At 47.9% G+C, this 18,112-nt stretch overlaps 1 protein-coding gene across 4 annotated transcripts in view; it reads left to right on the forward strand.

Moving 5' to 3' along the window:
- The window catches only part of LOC139228817 (kazrin-like), a 387,245-nt gene that overhangs the window by 235,765 nt on the left and 133,368 nt on the right, over positions 1 to 18,112 (forward strand). For 3 of the 4 annotated variants that reach the window (XM_070860217.1, XM_070860221.1, XM_070860219.1), the window contains 3 exons: positions 3,315 to 3,451; positions 7,072 to 7,242; positions 12,099 to 12,182. In XM_070860217.1, coding sequence (XP_070716318.1) covers positions 3,315 to 3,451; positions 7,072 to 7,242; positions 12,099 to 12,182 — 392 coding nt within the window. The remainder of the gene's footprint in view (positions 1 to 3,314; positions 3,452 to 7,071; positions 7,243 to 12,098; positions 12,183 to 18,112) is intronic. The other variant, XM_070860218.1, reaches the window with a different exon arrangement.

The raw sequence follows: 18,112 nt of genomic DNA on the forward strand, positions 1-18,112 counted from the left end.
TTGTAGATTTGAACTTCTGTAGAGCTTCACAGGATAGGAATGTGTATTCAGGCGAAAGCTTAGAGCATCCCACATAATTTCCATCCATTCCTTTTCATGGACAGAAACTCGTGCAGGACACACTAACCTTTCCAGTCAAATTCCCAATAGGCGCTCGGTCGGGAGCACATTGTTAAACATTGACCCTACTGTGATTTCACAAACACGGGCTGTGTATGGAGGGAGCAGTTTCAGCTGAATATTATTGGGGTGAGGTATTAGTGGGTATCGGTCTGTCACTGTATGGGGTACAGTACTAGTGGGTACAGGTCTTTCGCTGTGTAACACTGGTACATTACTGGTGGGTACAGGACTGTTACTGTATAACACTGGGGTACAGGTCTCTCGCTGTATAACACTGGGGTATGTTACTGGTGGGTACAGGACTGTTACTGTATAACACTGGGGTACAGTACTGGTGGGTACAGGTCTGTCACTGTATAACACGGGTACAGTACTGGTGGGTACAGGACTGTTACTGTATAACACTGGGTTACAGTACTGGTGGGTACAGGTCTGTCACTATAACACTGGGTTACAGTACTGGTGGGTACAGGTCTGTCACTGTATAACACTGGGGTACAGTACTGGTGGGCACAGGTCTGTCACTGAATAACACTGGGGTACAGTACTGGTGGGTACAGGTCTGTCACTGAATAACACGGGTACAGTACTGGTGGGTACAGGTCTGTCACTGTATAACACGGGTACTGTACTGGTGGGTACAGGTCTGTCACTGTATAACACTGGGGTACAGTACTGGTGGGTACAGGTCTGCCACTGTATAACACGGGTACAGTACTGGTGGGTACAGGTCTGTCACTGTATAACATGGGTACAGTACTGGTGGGTACAGGTCTGTCATTGTATAACACGGGTACAGTACTGGTGGGTACAAGTCTATCGCTGTATAAGTAAGTGAGTTGCAATCAGGTCTCTGGTTAACCCTAAGATCACCAGTTTTTACCAATGGGGATCACACATCTCTGGCTCTGGTCTGGACTAGGAGTGGCAGCTGGAGTGAGAGTGAGACTCCCCGAGGTGGTGGGGGAGGGATATCTGTTTGAGCTGCCCTTTGCCGCTCTTATTCTAATGTAAAAGGTTCTCAGTGAGAGCACGGAAAGCAGACTGGAAGAACGGAATGCAAAACACTGTGATCCCGTGCAGGCGTGGGTGGATTGAATTTGTCTCCCTTCCCCCCGCGGGTGATTGCCAGCGTCCCGCTGTGATTCCCTTGTCAGTCTGAAACTGTGCTCTGATGCGGAGCAGAGATGGCGGGTGACCTTGCGACAGGCCTCTGATTGTGCTGCGGCGCTCAATGAATTGTAAATGGGAAGCTATCGCCTCGGCGGCCCACACATCTCGGCCTGGCTGTCAACCTGTCAGCTTGCTCACGCTACCCAGCAATTATGAATGGGGGGGAAACGTTTCATGCTCAATGTGGAATCAAACACATAAAAGGACTGAACAGCTACATTTTGCTGGCATGGGGTGTGTGCAGGCGATTCGCCATCTCGAGTTATTTGTTTCCCTTCCTCCCGCCCGTTCCCACCTTCCCCTCCCCTCCCGCCAGTCTCAGTTACACGGTCATATGTTTTGAATCACCTTGTGTACAGGAAACCATATGCCATAAATGTGTGATTACTTTTAATAGGCCAGAAGAGCCCAAGACTCTGAGGAGTACAGACAATCTGAACTCTAATGATATGTTTGACATAAGCAGGCAGTCTGTAACCAGGGGCCACTGACAGCAGTGAGAAGGGAAGGTGCGCACACTGTTTCGAGTTAACTAGTTTGCACAGAAGGGTCGATCATGACTTGGGGTGACTCGGTAACACGGGTGATAGCGAGTTGGGAGCGGGATATATTTTTTGGTGAAAGAAGTGGTTGCGGGTAATGCGGCTCGGTGTCAAATTTTTAAAAACTTTTTTTTAACCATAATTGTTTAGATTAAAATGTCATAAAATCGGACCTCAACATTTAGGATTACTGGCCCAAGACCATAAGGTGTGCCTTGAGCAAGAATATCTAGGCGGTTTCTCCTTGTCACGTACCGTGAAGCTTTGCGGCCACGAATAACATTTTAAAGCCCTGTTCCCATGAGTTTTTATTTCTCTCGATCTGCTGATGCTAACTGTTTTTAATTGGGGATGAGACAACAGTGCTCGAAACAGCCCTTTCCAATCTTCCAGCCGAGACATCGCTCACAAAGGACTCTCACACTGAGGGTTGCCTGAATAAGTAAGAGAGAGTATGATAAGTATGTAGCAGTAGATAAGTAGGAAGTAGAAAAAACAGATACGGGTTGTGTGAAGAGAGCAGAGAAATGGAATTTGTTTTGAATTGCTGTGTCAGGGAGCTAGTACAGACAGGATGGGCCGAGTGGCTTCCTGTGCTGTAAACCTTGCGGGTTCTATAGTTGCTGCAATTAACGGGTTGCTGTGTGTATGTATTTGTGTACATATGTGTATGTGTGTGTCTATAGCTCTCGTCTCTCTTTAACCTATCCTGCCCGAGAATGGCTGTTCGGGTCAGACTCCTGATTTACAGCTCGCCCGATTTTGGACTCCACTGAACTTAATCAAGCTTAAAATTCGGCGGGGTGTAAATCAGACGTCCCTGACCTGAACCCGCCCCATTCCCGTACTAAACCACAATAATTTCCCTAATGTTTTTACACTTTCTGCGCTCCTGATCCAAGTTCTTTCAATAACAACTACTTGTATTTATATAGCACCTTTAATGTAGTTAAATGTCCCAAGGCACTTCACAGGTGCATTGAGATAAATAATTTGACACCGAGCCGCATAAGTAGAAATTAGCGCAGGTGAGCAAAAGCTTTCTACTTCGTACTTATCTACTAGGTTTTATGGAGTGTCGTGAAGGAGGAAAGAGAGGTTTAGGGAGGGAGTTCCAGAGCTTGGGGACGAGGCAACAGAAGTGATTACAACCAGGGATGCTCAGAAGGGCAGAATTAGAGGAGTGCAGATATCTGGGGGGGTGGGGGGGAGATTACAGAGATAGGGAGGGGCAAGGCCATGGAGGGATTTGAAAATAAGGATGAGAATTTTGAAATCGAGGCATTATTAACCGGGAGCACATGACACACGGGAGCACATGACACACTGAGGCCTAGCTGAACAAGCAGCCTGCTCATAGGTCTCTGTCAGTGAAATGGACCTCAGAGTTCATAACCGACTCAACCAGTCTTTGCTCCTGTGCGCTGGTCACAGCACAAACCTAATTGCCCACTTTCCACCCTCCCCCCTCAACAGCCATGAAGACAGACCGCAAACGATTAAAAGCCGAGAAGGCCGACTTGGTGAACCAAATGCAGCAGCTGTACGCGACACTTGAGAGCCGTGAGGAACAGCTGCGGGATTTTATCAGGAATTATGAGCAACACAGAAAGGTAAATAAAAACACAGAATGCTGGAAATACACAATGGATACAGGAAAAAGAGAGGTTAACATTTCATCAGGACCTGAAGGTAAGGGATGGTCATCAGTGAAATGTTTGCGGGGGAGGGGAAACTGCTGGCACATCGGGTCAAAAATCTGACCTTTCACCTCATTGGCCTCATTTCAAATGTAGCCCAGATTGAAAATCACCTCTCAGGTGATTACAGGAGTCCCAATTTTGAGGTAGTTGCTGCCCTATTTCTAGTGAGTGGATCCACAACTCAAAACTCTTCCAAAGTTCAGCAGTAATTGGGACTAATTGTACAAAGATGGCTGTGGGAAATTGAAGTCATATTGGTTCAGAAAGCACAGTTCTGAGGCTGGGGCTAAGGAACATTAATGGGGAAGTTAAAGGGAACTTTATTGTGCAGCTAACCCATTGCTGTACTTGGCTTGGGAGTGCTCAGTGCAGCAATACAAAGGGAGCCTTACTCTGTATCTAACCCATGCTGTTTCTCACTTGGAAGTACTTGATACTGACTGGCTGCCTGAATTGGAAACTGTGCTGTTCCTGGTATTAACATCCCTCACCTTGATGAGAGAAAGCTCAAATTCTGTCAATTAGACAATAGCTCGTAGCAGTTGTCTTGTTAAATGGCAAATTAAGTCCTTTAAAAACCAGAGATGAAGGTGAGAATTACTGCATCTCCACTGACTGACATCAGTGATTGTTTTACACCAAAAACAAACACTGGCCCATCACCTTAAAGAAGCCCAGATGTCAGTCTTGCATGTTGGAATGGCGTGTCAATGCATCTGCTGCATCACCCATCGACCATTTTCTATTTCTCGCTCTGCCCATCTTTTTCTCACATTGTCTCTCTTTCCCTCAGTAAAAATAAGTTCCATGTTTGAGCTGCTTGCATAAAAAAGAAAGACTTAGATTTATATAGTGTCTTTCACGACCACCGAATGTCTCAAAGCGCTTTATAGTCAATTAAGTACTTTTGAAGTGTCGTCAATGTAATGTGGGAAACGCAGCAGACAAACAGCAGTGTGATAATGACCAGATACTCTGGTTTTTTTGTTATGTTGATTGAGGGATAAACATTGGCCAGAACACCGGCACAGTAACACACCTGCTCTTTTTTGAAATAGTGCTCATAGGATTTTTTACATCCACTTGAGAGAGCAGACGGTGCCTCAGTTTAACATCTCATCCGAAAGCAGGAGTAGGCCTTACAGCCCCTCGAGCCTGCTCTGCCATTCAGTAAGATCAAGGCTGATCTTCGACCTCCACTCAACTTCCCTGTCTGATCTCCATATCCCTTGTTTCCCCTAAAGTTCAAAAATCGATCTATCTCAGCCTTGAATATCCTCAATGATTCAGCATCCACAGTCTGTTGGGGAAGAGAATGCCAAAGCAAGCTCTCTCTCTGATTCTCCCTCGCTCTCTCTCTCTTTCTGTCTGTGTTTCTACTGATGCAGACTCTTATTGAATGGTGGTGCAGGCTCGAAGGGCCGAATGGCCTACTCCTGCACCTATTTTTTATGTTTCTATGTTTCTACAAATCAAGATGGCTGAAGCTTTGTGACACCGTAAAGGCTCATCACACAAAGCCTGGAGAGAAATGATTGGCAACAGCTCTTGGTTTCAAAGTCTGTTTTTATAACCTCGATAAGCTCTGTTCGAAATAGGTTATGAAGTAGCCTGACCCATAGCGAGGGGATTTGAGTACAGGGGCAGGGAGGTGTTGCTACAGTTGTACAGGGCCTTGGTGAGGCCACACCTGGAGTATTGTGTACAGTTTTGGTCTCCTAACTTGAGGAAGGACGTTCTTGCTATTGAGGGAGTGCAGTGAAGATTCACCAGACTGATTCCCGGGATGGTGGGACTGACCTATCAAGAAAGACTGGATCAACTGGGCTTGTATTCACTGGAGTTCAGAAGAATGAGAGGGGACCTCATAGAAACGTTTAAAATTCTGACGGGTTTGGACAGGTTGGATGCAGGAAGAATGTTCCCAATGTTGGGGAAGTCCAGAACCAGGGGTCACAGTCTAAAGATAAGGGGTAAGCCATTTAGGACCGAGATGACGAGAAACTTCTTCACCCAGAGAGTGGTGAACCTGTGGAATTCTCTACCACAGAAAGTAGTTGAGGCCAATTCACTAAATATATTCAAAAGGGAGTTAGATGAAGTCCTTACTACTCGGGGGATCAAGGGGTATGGCGAGAAAGCAGGAAGTGGGTACTGAAGTTTCATGTTCAGCCATGAACTCATTGAATGGCGGTGCAGGCTAGAAGGGCTGAATGGCCTGCTCCTGCACCTATTTTCTATGTTTCTATGACCCAAAGTCCTGATTCCAAATGTTGGTGTTACATAGAAACATAGAAAATAGGTGCAGGAGTAGGCCATTCGGCCCTTCGAGCCTGCACCACCATTCAATAAGATCATGGCTGATCATTCCCTCAGTACTCCTTTCCTGCTTTCTCGCCATACCCCTTGATCCCCCTAGCTGGTTTTAAGTTGATTGTATGACCTGGGCGGCTGAACTTCACAAACCCTGCAGCATCCGGTTGCTGAGAAGGGAGGGCGATGGTCTGGCAGGTTTAGACCTCTTTCGATCAGCCCTTCAACCGAGGGGTGTGGTGCAGGAAGACAGTAAAAAGAGAAGAGGTGTGCTCGAAAGTCACGTGTTTCCGCCTGAGCTCCCAGATCCTATCATTAATAAAATAATGCTTTCACAGAGTTAGAGAGAGAACCAGAGAGAGGGAGCGTACGCGGTGAAATGGATAAAACTGTAAATAAATTATTAATTACCAGTGTCCTGGCCAGCATTTATCCCTCAACCAACATTAAAAAAAACAGATTATAGAAATTTACAGTGCAGGAGGAGGCCATTTCAGCCCATCATTCCACGCCGGGTTCTGGTCATTTATCTCATTGCTGTTTGTGGGAGCTTGCTGTGCGCAAATTGGCTGCTCCATTTCCTACATTATAAAGTGACTACACTTCAAAAGTACTTCATTGGCTGTAAAGTGCTTTGGTTCACCCTGAGGTCGTGAAAGGCGCTATATAAATGCAAGTCCTTCCTCTCGCCCCCGCCTCTCTCGCCCCACCTCTCTCGCCCCCACTCTCTCGCCCCCCCCCCCACTTGCGACCCCCTCTCGCACGCCCCCCCTCTCTCCCTCCCCCCCTCTCCCTCCCCCTCTCTCTCCCTCCCCCCCTCACTTTCTCCCTCCCCCCTCTCTCCCTCCCCCCTCTCTCTCTCCCTCCCCCCCTTTCTCCCTCCCCCCTCACTTTCTCCTTCCCCCCCTCTCTCTCTCCCTCCCCCCTCACTTTCTCTCTCCCCCCCTCTCTTTCTCCCTCGCCCCTCTCTCCTCCTTCCCTCCGTCACTCTCTCACTCCTCCCTCACTCTCTCCCCTCCCTCAAGCAAAAATAAATCTTTGAGGCCAATTATTCACAGGGCCTCGGTATTCCATGGGTCATTTTCCAATATGTGCACATGGCGACTGAGGCTTAATGAATGTTACTGATGGTGTGGGGTTTGTTTCATGGTTCAGACCTCCCACTCCGGTGTCCAAATGTCTGGATAATCTGCAGACTCCATTCCCACCCTTTGCAGGAGAGTGAAGATGCAGTGAAGGTTTTGGCAAAGGAGAAAGAGTCACTAGAACGAGAGAAGTGGGAGCTCCGCAGACAAGCCAAGGAGGCGACGGATCACGTGACTGCACTCCGAACGCAGCTGGACCTGAAAGAAAACAGGATTAAGGAACTGGAGGCAGAGTTGGCCATGGTAAGTGACAGAACCTACAATCCCAGGGTCTACATCAGGTGCAGAATCTCTTTGACAAGCTCACAGACGTGGCCCTTAAATTGATGGGGAGCCCTGTGGCCAGATGGACCAAAAGGGAGATAAACAGCAAGTTGCCCCATGTCATTATTGAGTATCTTCTATTTCCTAATGATCTCAACATGGCCCCGCTGAAGAATGGAGCACTTTCTGGCTTCCATCCAGGGACTGGACTGGCCCTCAGCTAGTAAGTACCGGCACAAGCTGCTCTGGTTCCTGTGTAGACTCTTTTTTTAATCATTTTAATTCCGAAGACATTGTTGCGGACATGCGAGCAGCCAGTTACATGACAGCATCAGACAGTGAGTTAGGGACTCAATATGGCGACAGGTTGGTGCTGCAGGCATTACTTCTCTCCTTCAGCACTTGTCTACTTTGCTGCTTGAGCATTTTTCTTTCCCTTGCTGTGTGTCATTTGTCACCAGTGAATGTAGCGAGTGATCTTATACAGATTGAGCGACTCGAGAGATTCTCCTCCCTCCTCAGTAAGGGTGACTACATTAGATGCAGTCAGAGCTTCAGTCAGATTAACTGGATTCACTGCTATTCATAAGCAATTCTTTACAATTTTAAAAAAGAGTTTGATTTATTTGATGGAAACGCTGCTCACACAATTCCTTTCATTTGAACTCACGTTTGCCAAGGATTTAGTTACAGGAAATACACATGCAGATTTTCTGCAGCTGCAAAAGCTAACAGTGACGATCAATAAATGGGACACATTGAGGGACTCTTTGAGGAGGCTGGTGCTAAATTAGAAGGACGAGAGCTGCCCTTGCAGTTCTTATACACCCACTGCTGTGGCAGGCCCGGGAGCAGGCACATGGCGCGAGTTGGGGAGGGACCCAGGATCATGTTTATACAGAGACCCTGAGAGAGAGTAGGAGCAGGTTACACAGTGAGGGTAGGAGCGGGTTACAGAGTGAGAGAGAGTAGGAGCAGGTTACAGAGTGAGAGAGAGTAGGAGCAGGTTACAGAGTGAGAGAGAGTAGGAGCAGGTTACAGAGTGAGGGTAGGAGCGGGTTACACAGAGAGAGAGGGTAGGAGCAGGTTACAGAGTGAGAGAGGGTAGGAGCGGGTTGCAGAGTGAGAGAGGGTAGGAGCGGGTTGCAGAGTGAGAGAGGGTAGGAGCGGGTTGCAGAGTGAGAGAGGGTAGGAGCGGGTTGCAGAGTGAGAGAGGGTAGGAGCAGGTTACAGAGTGAGAGAGGGTAGGAGCAGATTACAGAGTGAGGGTAGGAGCGGGTTACAGAGAGTAGGAGCAGGTTACAGAGTGAGAGAGGATAGGAGCGGGTTACAGAGTGAGAGAGAGTAGGAGCAGGTTACAGAGTGAGAGAGAGTAGGAGCAGGTTACAGAGTGAGAGAGAGTAGGAGCAGGTTACAGAGTGAGAGAGGATAGGAGCGGGTTACAGAGTGAGAGAGAGTAGGAGCAGGTTACAGAGTGAGAGAGAGTAGGAGCAGGTTACAGAGTGAGAGAGAGTAGGAGCAGGTTACAGAGTGAGAGAGAGTAGGAGCAGGTTATACAGAGAGGGTAGGAGCAGGTTTAGTATTCTTGTTCACAATCCTGAGCTCCCTGCTTCACCCTCCACAGCTAGACATTGGGCAGTTCCAGGAGTGAGCTTCGCTGTCCTGCCTTTCATGGTCAAATACTCACACATTTTTAAAAAAGAATGCTGAGAATGATCCAGCACACAGAGGCCATTCGGCCCATTGTGCCTATGCCAGTTCTTTGGTAGAGCTGTCCAACTCGTTCCCCTCCCCCTGCTTTTTCCCCATAGCCCTGTGAACTTTTCCCCTTTAACTACTTATTCGATTCCTTTTTGAAAGTTACTATTTGACGAGGTGTTTGCAGGCACTGGGGTGCCTGTGGGTTTCATAAAGGAAACAAAAGAAGAAAAATAAACTAGAGATAAAGCAGACAGTAAGTTGGAGCATGTTGGTGCTGTTCACACAGTGATATGGAGAGCAGGTTTCTAAAGTGTAGCAGATACAATGTGTGGGAACATGTAATGTCACTGTGCAGTGCTCAGGGGCTCGCTGTGGAGGAGTATTTATTACACTGGGGCCTGGGATGTGCAGAGTTATGAATGTATCATGATGTGAGGAGGCATGCCCTGGATTCTACAAACATACAGCCCATTGGATCAAGCTGTGTAATGGCATCACTACACATTCTCTAATGTCCCTTCATGTTGATCCATGTCTGCGTGTGGAAGTGTGGGGGGCAAGTGCGCTCTTGTGTTGTGTGACAGTTGTTGGAGGAGGTTTATTGTCGAAGGGTAAAGAGCTGCCTGCACTCTCTCTCTCACTGGGAGACCAGGCCCTTCTTGCTCAAGAGGCGTGTGGCAATGTACTTGCCAGTCCCCTGGTTAGGACGTGGATGTACAGGCAGGTGGGCTATTTCCTCAGCTGTAGGTCCCACCCCTGGATCAAGAAGTGTTTGATCGGGGAGTAAAAGGACTAAGGCACTTCCGCCCTGCTGTCATTCCCCCCTTGGCCGCGGCCACGAAGCGGTCACTCCAGTGACCTGTATCGGACGGTGCTGACCAGATATCTGGAACCGAGTAAAATGGAGGGAGGAGAAACACAGCAACTTGGGTTGCCCCTGTTGTCTGTAAATGCTAACTTTTACTTTCTTTCTCTTTCTGATTCTCCAACAGTGAGGACTGTTGTTAATTATTATTTTCCCCATTCCTCTTCAGCCTTCAATCTTCACCTGTACAGGCCAAGGAGAGGCGCTTGTTGAACCCTGTCCCTTTAACTATTCCTACAGTAATGTGACTATCGATCACTCACTCAAAGCTTCCAATTAGTGCCATCAACAAGTTGCCCCAGCAAAGAGCTGGCACAGAGACAATGGGCTGAATGGCCTCCTCCTGTGCTGTGTGATCATGTGACGGGAGGTGTCTGAGCAGCATGCTGCGTGAGCCATTGCCAGCGATGCCCTGCAGTAAGGCTTGAAGTCCCAGCTAAGGGTCCCACTTAAGGAAGGCTGGATTTGAAGGTTTTGTCCCAATTCTAAACAGTTGCTAGGTGCACATTAACTTAATTCCAGAATGCAGTACTGTGGTTCTACGGGCTCTGTGCATTGGCAGGGGCTGTTAACATTGCTGAGGAGCAATTAATCTTTAGTTCGTGTGATTTGTAGTATTGCAGCAGGAGTGTCAAACCAGCGACAGTACAGTACTGGCCAAGAAATGTCCGTTTATAACAGGCAAACACTACAACTCATCGGCTACTCAGCGGATCTTGTAGGGCCAGGACATCCCACCCCATGACCGAGAGTCAAGGCGCTAATAACGCAAGCTTGTTGCCACGATTGGAGTGAATGCAGAGCTCTGAGTTTCTCTGAACGTGTCAGGTTGGTGATGTTTGACTCCACTAGGTGAGCCGAACCGTCACCTTGTCATTTAGTTGGGAGAAAGAAAGGCTTACATTTATATAGCATCTTTCACGACTTCAGGACATCCCAAAGTGTTTTTCAGGTAGAAACACATGCAACCAATTTGCGCATAGCCAGGACACCGAGGCTAAATCCCCTGCTCTTCTTCGAAATAGTGCCATGGGATCTTTTGCATCCACCTGAAAAAGCAGACGGGGCCTCGGTTTAATGTCTCATCTGAAAGACGGCATCTCCGACAGTGCAGTGCTCCCTCAGCACTGCACTGGAGTGTCAGCCTAGATTTATGTGCTCAAGACTCTGGATTTGAATCCACAACTTTCTGAGTCAGAGGCCGAGTGCTGCCCACTGAGCCACAACTGACGCGGGAGGTGAATTGGAGATTTCAGGGAGCAGTTTGCCTTTCACTCATCCCCTCTTCAATGCAAACAAAGTCAAAGTTGCAACATTCGGTGTCGGCTCAGAGAGGCTCGCACCGCGCACCCTCCTCGGAGTAGACACAAGGTCCCTAAACACAGGGGAGCGACTGATGCACAGCGCAGTTTAAAATCCCAATGGCGCAGCAGTGCATTCCAGATCACTTGTCCCTGTGTAGAGCAGTCAGCCGTATCCAGGGCCGAACACTTCACATGGTCAGGTGGCATTCCTCCAGACCCTCAGAGTGGAAGCGTTTACCTGTTTAAAATGAACAGCTTTACATTGGCATTGAGAGGAATGTAGCATGGACACGGTGAGCATTCATCTGCTGAAGTTGGCAACGATTAATTCTGTCCTGTGATACAGCGTGTTCGCCGGGCCTGGGCAGCCCTAGCGCCAGGCCACAGGCTGAGCTGCCCTGTTACTTTATCATTTAGTCCTTGTTTTCTGTGTGCTGCGACAAGTTAAGATTTGTTCCTTCTGTCCAGCTGTGTCGCTGGTTCAGTACAATTCCTTTGTAAGACCTGCCTCACGGACAGCGGCAAGACCTTGGGGTCGAGATTGGAGGTCCCTTCACTTGGCTACAGGCAGTTCGCGAGTCTCACCACTCTGTTCTGCTGCTTAGACATGCTGGTAGCAGGCTGCTCATGTTCCTTGTTCAGTTTGTACAGCTCGTTCCCAGCATGCAATTGATTATTTTCACCTCTCCTTCCTGCGTCTCAAATCATTTTCATGATGCACTGACTTCATCTTCCCTTTTATTCTTTTCTTCCTTTCGTCCTTCTGTGCTTCATTTTAGTCCTCTGCTTTTGCCCTCCCAGAGTATATGTTACCCGAAATAGCCTGTACGCTCCGACATCCTGGTCAAACTGTGCCACCTACTGGTAAAGCAAGAATTAGCCTGCAAAAATGAGGGCAGGTCAGGTCAAAAGTCATGTAGGGCAGAACACATTAGGTCATTCTATTTGACATGCTATCTCCCCAGATAATGAACCGTATGGGCCAGAAAATGGAATATCGCATTTTCGATCGTACAGCTGAGAAGGAGCCCTTCCCTCGGGTGCTGGCGGTAAGACGTGCACTGAGAAAATATATCACGCACTATGTGTATTTAAATGGTGTTCTGTTGTACGATTGGCACCAATCGATCGCCGTAAGCCACCTTAACGCCAGCATAGCTCTTGAGCTGGTGTGCACGTTTTGTGTCCTGTTACTAACCCTTGATTGGCATTGGTACGTTCCTGCACCACACACACTGCTTTGGACGGGTTTTGTATAGCTGGAGTGTGTGGTTGGCTTTATGCCAGGGCTCTCATCAATTGAATCTTTTCCACCCCTGTTTCCCTGCTCACATCCTCTCCTCTCCCAACTCTGGTCAACCCTGCACTTCCCGCCACACCCACTCTGCTGAAGGTAGTGTTGGAGCCTTCAGACATCATGCTCCACACTCCACAATTCCCTTCATACACTCCTTGCTACCTCTCTTCCACTTCCAGTATCCTGGACCCCCCCCCCCACACCTAACAGCATTGCGGGAGCACCTTCATCACACGGACTGCAGCGGTTCAAGAAGGCGGCTCACCATCTCAAGGACAATTAGGGATGGGCCATAAATGCCGCCCTTGCCAGCGATGCCCACATCCCAGCCAATGAATGACATTTTTAAAAAGCCTCCTTAAAATCTAACTCTTTGGTCTTCAGTCTCCGTCCTTAAATCTTTTCATAATTCCTCCCCGCCTTGTGAAGTGCCCATGAGATATTTCAGTACGTTACAATGCTTTATATAAAGTGTAAATTGTTGATTGCAAATGGGTCAACTTTTGGGTAAATGCAGGAGTTTGACCAGGGGGAGGGGTTAAGCTGGCTACTCTCTGACAGATGGTGAGCCATTTACTTCCTGCAACTGATCCCATCATGTCGCCCCCCCCCCCCTGCCCCAGGATAAGATGCCAGATCCGTACTGGGCAGGTGGAGCTTGTATACATGATGTCACCAGCAAGCCTGGAAAATGTTATGGAACTCCCCACCCACGGGTGTTCAAGATGTCACTAAATGCTCTAGGGATTAATGCCATGGAGATGCATTGCCCATGTATTTGTAGAGGGCAATATCTGCTTCTCTGCAAATGCTCGTAATCACAGGTTCCAAACAAAGCCACATTTGTAATGATTGTACCCGGGAAAGACCAAGTACACTGGCCTCACTGCAGTACCTCACTCCTCCTTCCCTCTCCCCGCCCAACACACACACACATACACAGTAGAGGGAACCCTGCCTCATTTTCCCAATGCTAACCTCGAGGTGATAAGGCCAGGTGTGGCTGCTGTATTGCTGCTGGTCACCAACTCGGCATAGACTGAAAAGTGAAGACCTTTCAGTGAAGTTACTGCAACGAGGAGCCACGGCTAGGACCTGTACCTGCTTGAGAACTCCTCGATGACGCCGGGCCCTGCAGGGATGGGTACTAAAGCACTGCTTATCATGCAGGTAAAGCACTGCGTTACATTGGAGTACAGGCAATGTGGGGCTCGGCACTGTGATTCCACCACATTTCTAATCTCAGCAGCGTCCTGAATGGGGACCAGGCCTAACCTCAGCACTTGTATACCACCTCATTACACCTCTCCGAAAGATCTCGAAGTGCTTCACACACAGTGAATGACTTTGAAGTGCAGAGACAGATGTCACAGGCATTTTACGCTCAGCAGGATCCCATAAACAACAATGAGCGAAATGATCAGTTGAGGGAGGAATATTGACCGTGACACTGGGAGAGCGCCCTTCTCTTTTTCAGATAGTGCCAGGGGATTTTTTTAGCATCCTCCAAAATCGTCACAGGGTACAGACTTGGCCTCAGTTTAACACTTCATCCCAAGGACTGTCCAGCGCTCCCTCACTGCTGCACTGGGAGTCAGTTGGGACAGTCCGCTGAAGTCCAGGAGTAGTGCTTGAACTCGCAACCTTCCGACTTTGGGAGTGGGTCAATATCCAGCCGCCTTTGGCTGCAAATGGTAGACTGCGTGAGGGATAGCGAAATGGAGAAAGAGGAGAACATTAATCCCGTTAGAGAAGGGAGTCTCACCCGCAAGTACTGAAACCAGGCGCGTGGTTGAGGGATGTGACACTTTCATAACAAAAGTGCTGACAGTTTAATCTATCTGGATGCCGACCATTGCTTAAACTCTGCCGCTCTTTTCATGTCATTTATTTCATGCCACCTGCTCTCTCAGCATCTTGCGCCCAGCTTCCTGTGAAATTCCCAGCCTAGAGATGGATGGACCATAGGCCCAGCAATAGGGACCTGTCACCCATATTTTTTTGGCATGGGTTACATCGGCCTTTTCTCCCTACTCCAAATCCTGTAATACTCCTTATGTTTAGCCTCACCTCCTCCCCTCTATCTGCCCCCAAATTCTTTGTTGGTGGATCAACCTAGACGTTCAACCACCAACCTGGTGACCAACTTGGAAGGTTCCCTTGCCTTGTGATAGGTTCGGGCCAACCATGGTCTCCTGGCGTTTCCTTGATCCCCTTCTCAAGGGGGAGAATTTCCCAGAGTTTTCCCTGAAATTGTTTATTTTTTTTACCCCTCTCTGTCCTCCTCCCCAAGAGTTAGCAGGCATGGAGGATGGTGCCCAAGCTTAACGGACAGGCTAAGCATTGATGTTCTCTTCTCACCATTTACACATGTCTGTGGGTGCACCAACCCACTCACTTCCATTTGGGTTGATTGATTAGCTTTTGCTGTTCAACAAGATCTGACCGAGATACTTAACTCATTCTTTTTTATTACAGGAAGAGTTGCAGATTTTACGAATGTGTTAGCTTAGACACCCGTGCTAACACTGGGCGCTTGCACTAGGGGAAAAAAGACACACTTTAACCACCACTCATTAATATTGAGCTCCCACTACCTCAGCGACACATCTGTACCCACAAGTATTACCCACCGCGGTGTTATATACAACACTAAATATTCTTTTCAGTCACGGCCAAAATTTGGACGAGCAGAATCCAGAATTCTACCACTGGGTGATTTTCACAGGACAAATAGGCACTTGAAAATTTTACTCACTCACCATGATATTGATAAAATCCCAGTGAGATTTTAAAAATGATTTTAGTATGTGTTCAGGCGGGAGAGACGTACTCAAGTGTCCTGGAAGGTTCTGGATGCAGCGTCTGGTGTCGGGCAGACAGTTGCACATTAGCACCGACATGAAGACAAACTGTTGTTGAAGTCACGTCAACACAAAGTATGTAGTTGTTCTTCACAGGGAGCTGAGCAACACTCCTCACTGTAACAATTATATACCCCACATCCCTCACTGTAACACTGATATACCCCACATCCCTCACTGTAACACTCCCTGATATAACCCACACCCCTCACTAACACTGATATACCCCACATCCCTCACTGTAACACTGATATACCCCACATCCCTCACTGTAACACTCCCTGATATAACCCACACCCCTCACTAACACTGATATACCCCACACCCCTCATTGTAACACTCCCAGATATACCCCACACCCCTCACTGTTACACTGATATACCCCACACCCCGCACTGTAACACTGATATACACCACATTCCTTACTGTAACTCTCTGATATAACCCACACCCCTCACTAACACTGATATACACCACATCCCTTACTGGAACATTCCCTGATATAACCCACACCCCTCACTGTAACACTCTCTGATATAACCCACACCCCTCACTGTAACACTGATATACCCACACCCTCACTAACACTGATATACGCCACACCCCTCACTGTAACACTGATATATCCCACACCCCTCATTGTAACACTGATATACCCCACACCCTCACTGTAATACTGATATACCCCACATCCCTCACTGTAACACTCCCAGATATATCCCACACCCCTCACTGTAACACTGATATACCTCACATCCCTTACTGTAACACTCCCTGATATACCACACACCCCTCACTTTAACACTCCCTGATATACCCCACACCCCTCACTGCAACACTCCCTGATATACCCCACATCCCTCACTGTAACACTCCGTGATATCACCCAAGCTCCTCACTGTAACACTCCCTGATATAACCCACACCCCTCATTGTAACACTCCCTGATATAACCCACACCCCTCATTGTAACACTGATATACTCCACACCCCTCATTGTAACACTGATATACCCCACATCCCTCACTGTAACACTCCCAGATATACACCACACCCCTCACTGTAACACTGATATACCCCACACCCCTTGCTGTAACACTGATATATCCCACATCCCTTACTGTAACACTCCCTGATATACCCTACACCCCTCACTGTAACATTCTCTGATATACCCCACACCTCTCACTGCAACACTCCCTGATATAACCCACACCCCTCAATGTAACACTCCCTCATATAACCCACACTCCTCACTGTAATACTCCTTGATATAACCCACATCCCTTACTGTAACACTCCCTGATATAACCCACACCCCTCACTGTAACACTGATACACCCCACACCCTCACTAACACTGATATACCCCACACCCTCACTAACACTGATATACCCCACATCCCTCACTTTAACACTCCCTGATATAACCCACACCCCTCACTGTAACTCTGATATACCTCACACCCCTCACTGTAACACTGATATACCCCACACCACCTACTTTAACTCTCTGATATAACCTATACCCCTCACTAACACTGATCTACCTCACATCCCTCACTGTAACACTGATAGACCCCTCACTGTAACACTGATATACCCCACACCACTTACTTTAACACTCTGATAGACCCCACACTCTTCACTAACAATGATAGATCCCACACCCCTCACTGTAACACTCTGATGTACCCCACACCCCTCATTGTAACACTGTGATCTATACCACACCCCTCACTGTAGCATTCTGATATACAACACGCTGCTCACATAACACTCTGATGGACCCCATACTCCTAACTGTAACAGTTTGATATACCCCAAGCCCCTCACTGTAACACTTTGATCTACCCACACCCCTCACTGCAACACTCCCTGATATGCCCCACACTCCTCACTATAACACTCTGATATACCCCACACTGTAACACTCTGATATACCCCACAGCCCTCACCGTAACACTCTGATATACCCTTCTTCTTAGGCAGTCCCCCGTATCGAGGATGACTTGCTTCCACACTAAAAAGGGATGAGTTCATAGGTGTTTCGATGAAGGACCTGATATTCCTGGTGCCGAACTACATGTTGAAGGGTGGAAGATGCCTGTGTGTGGATTTTTTTTAACGTGGATTGGCCGTTGCACACCAGCTACCACACGGGCTTGACAGAGCTAGGTCTTGGTCCAGTGGCAAGGTTTAACCAAGATGACTGGAGATCACACTCTCTGAGATACCCCACACCCCTCACTGTAACATTGTCTGATATACCCCACACCCCTCACTGTAACACTCTCTGATAATTCCCACACTGTAACACTCTCTGATATACCCCACACCCCTCACTGTATCACTCTCTGATATACCCCACACTGTAACACTCTCTGATATGCCACACACCCCTCACTGTAATACTCTCTGATATACCCCAGACTGTAACACTCTCTCATATACCCCACACCCCTCACTGTAACACTACCTGATATGCCCCACACCCCTTACTGTAATACTCTGATATACACGACACCCCACAGTGTAACTCTGATAAACCCCACACCCCTCACTGTAAAAATCTGATCGAGAATTGATGACTATATCCAAATCTAGACTTGTGCATTTTTCACAGGCTGCATTTGTTACACTGAGTTCCAGAACTCTGTAGCATTTGTAGATTTTAGGAGGCATTGATAAGTTTCACAGGGCTTCCCTCAACTGTATAGAACATCAGGTACCCTCCACAACCCACGCAGCCTAATATCCATACACCTCCCCGGTATTACCAACACTCGCCAAATCACAGCACCTGACATCAGCCACTT

This window comes from Pristiophorus japonicus, chromosome 18 (genome assembly GCF_044704955.1).
Source record: "Pristiophorus japonicus isolate sPriJap1 chromosome 18, sPriJap1.hap1, whole genome shotgun sequence".
Lineage (NCBI taxonomy): Eukaryota > Metazoa > Chordata > Chondrichthyes > Pristiophoridae > Pristiophorus > Pristiophorus japonicus.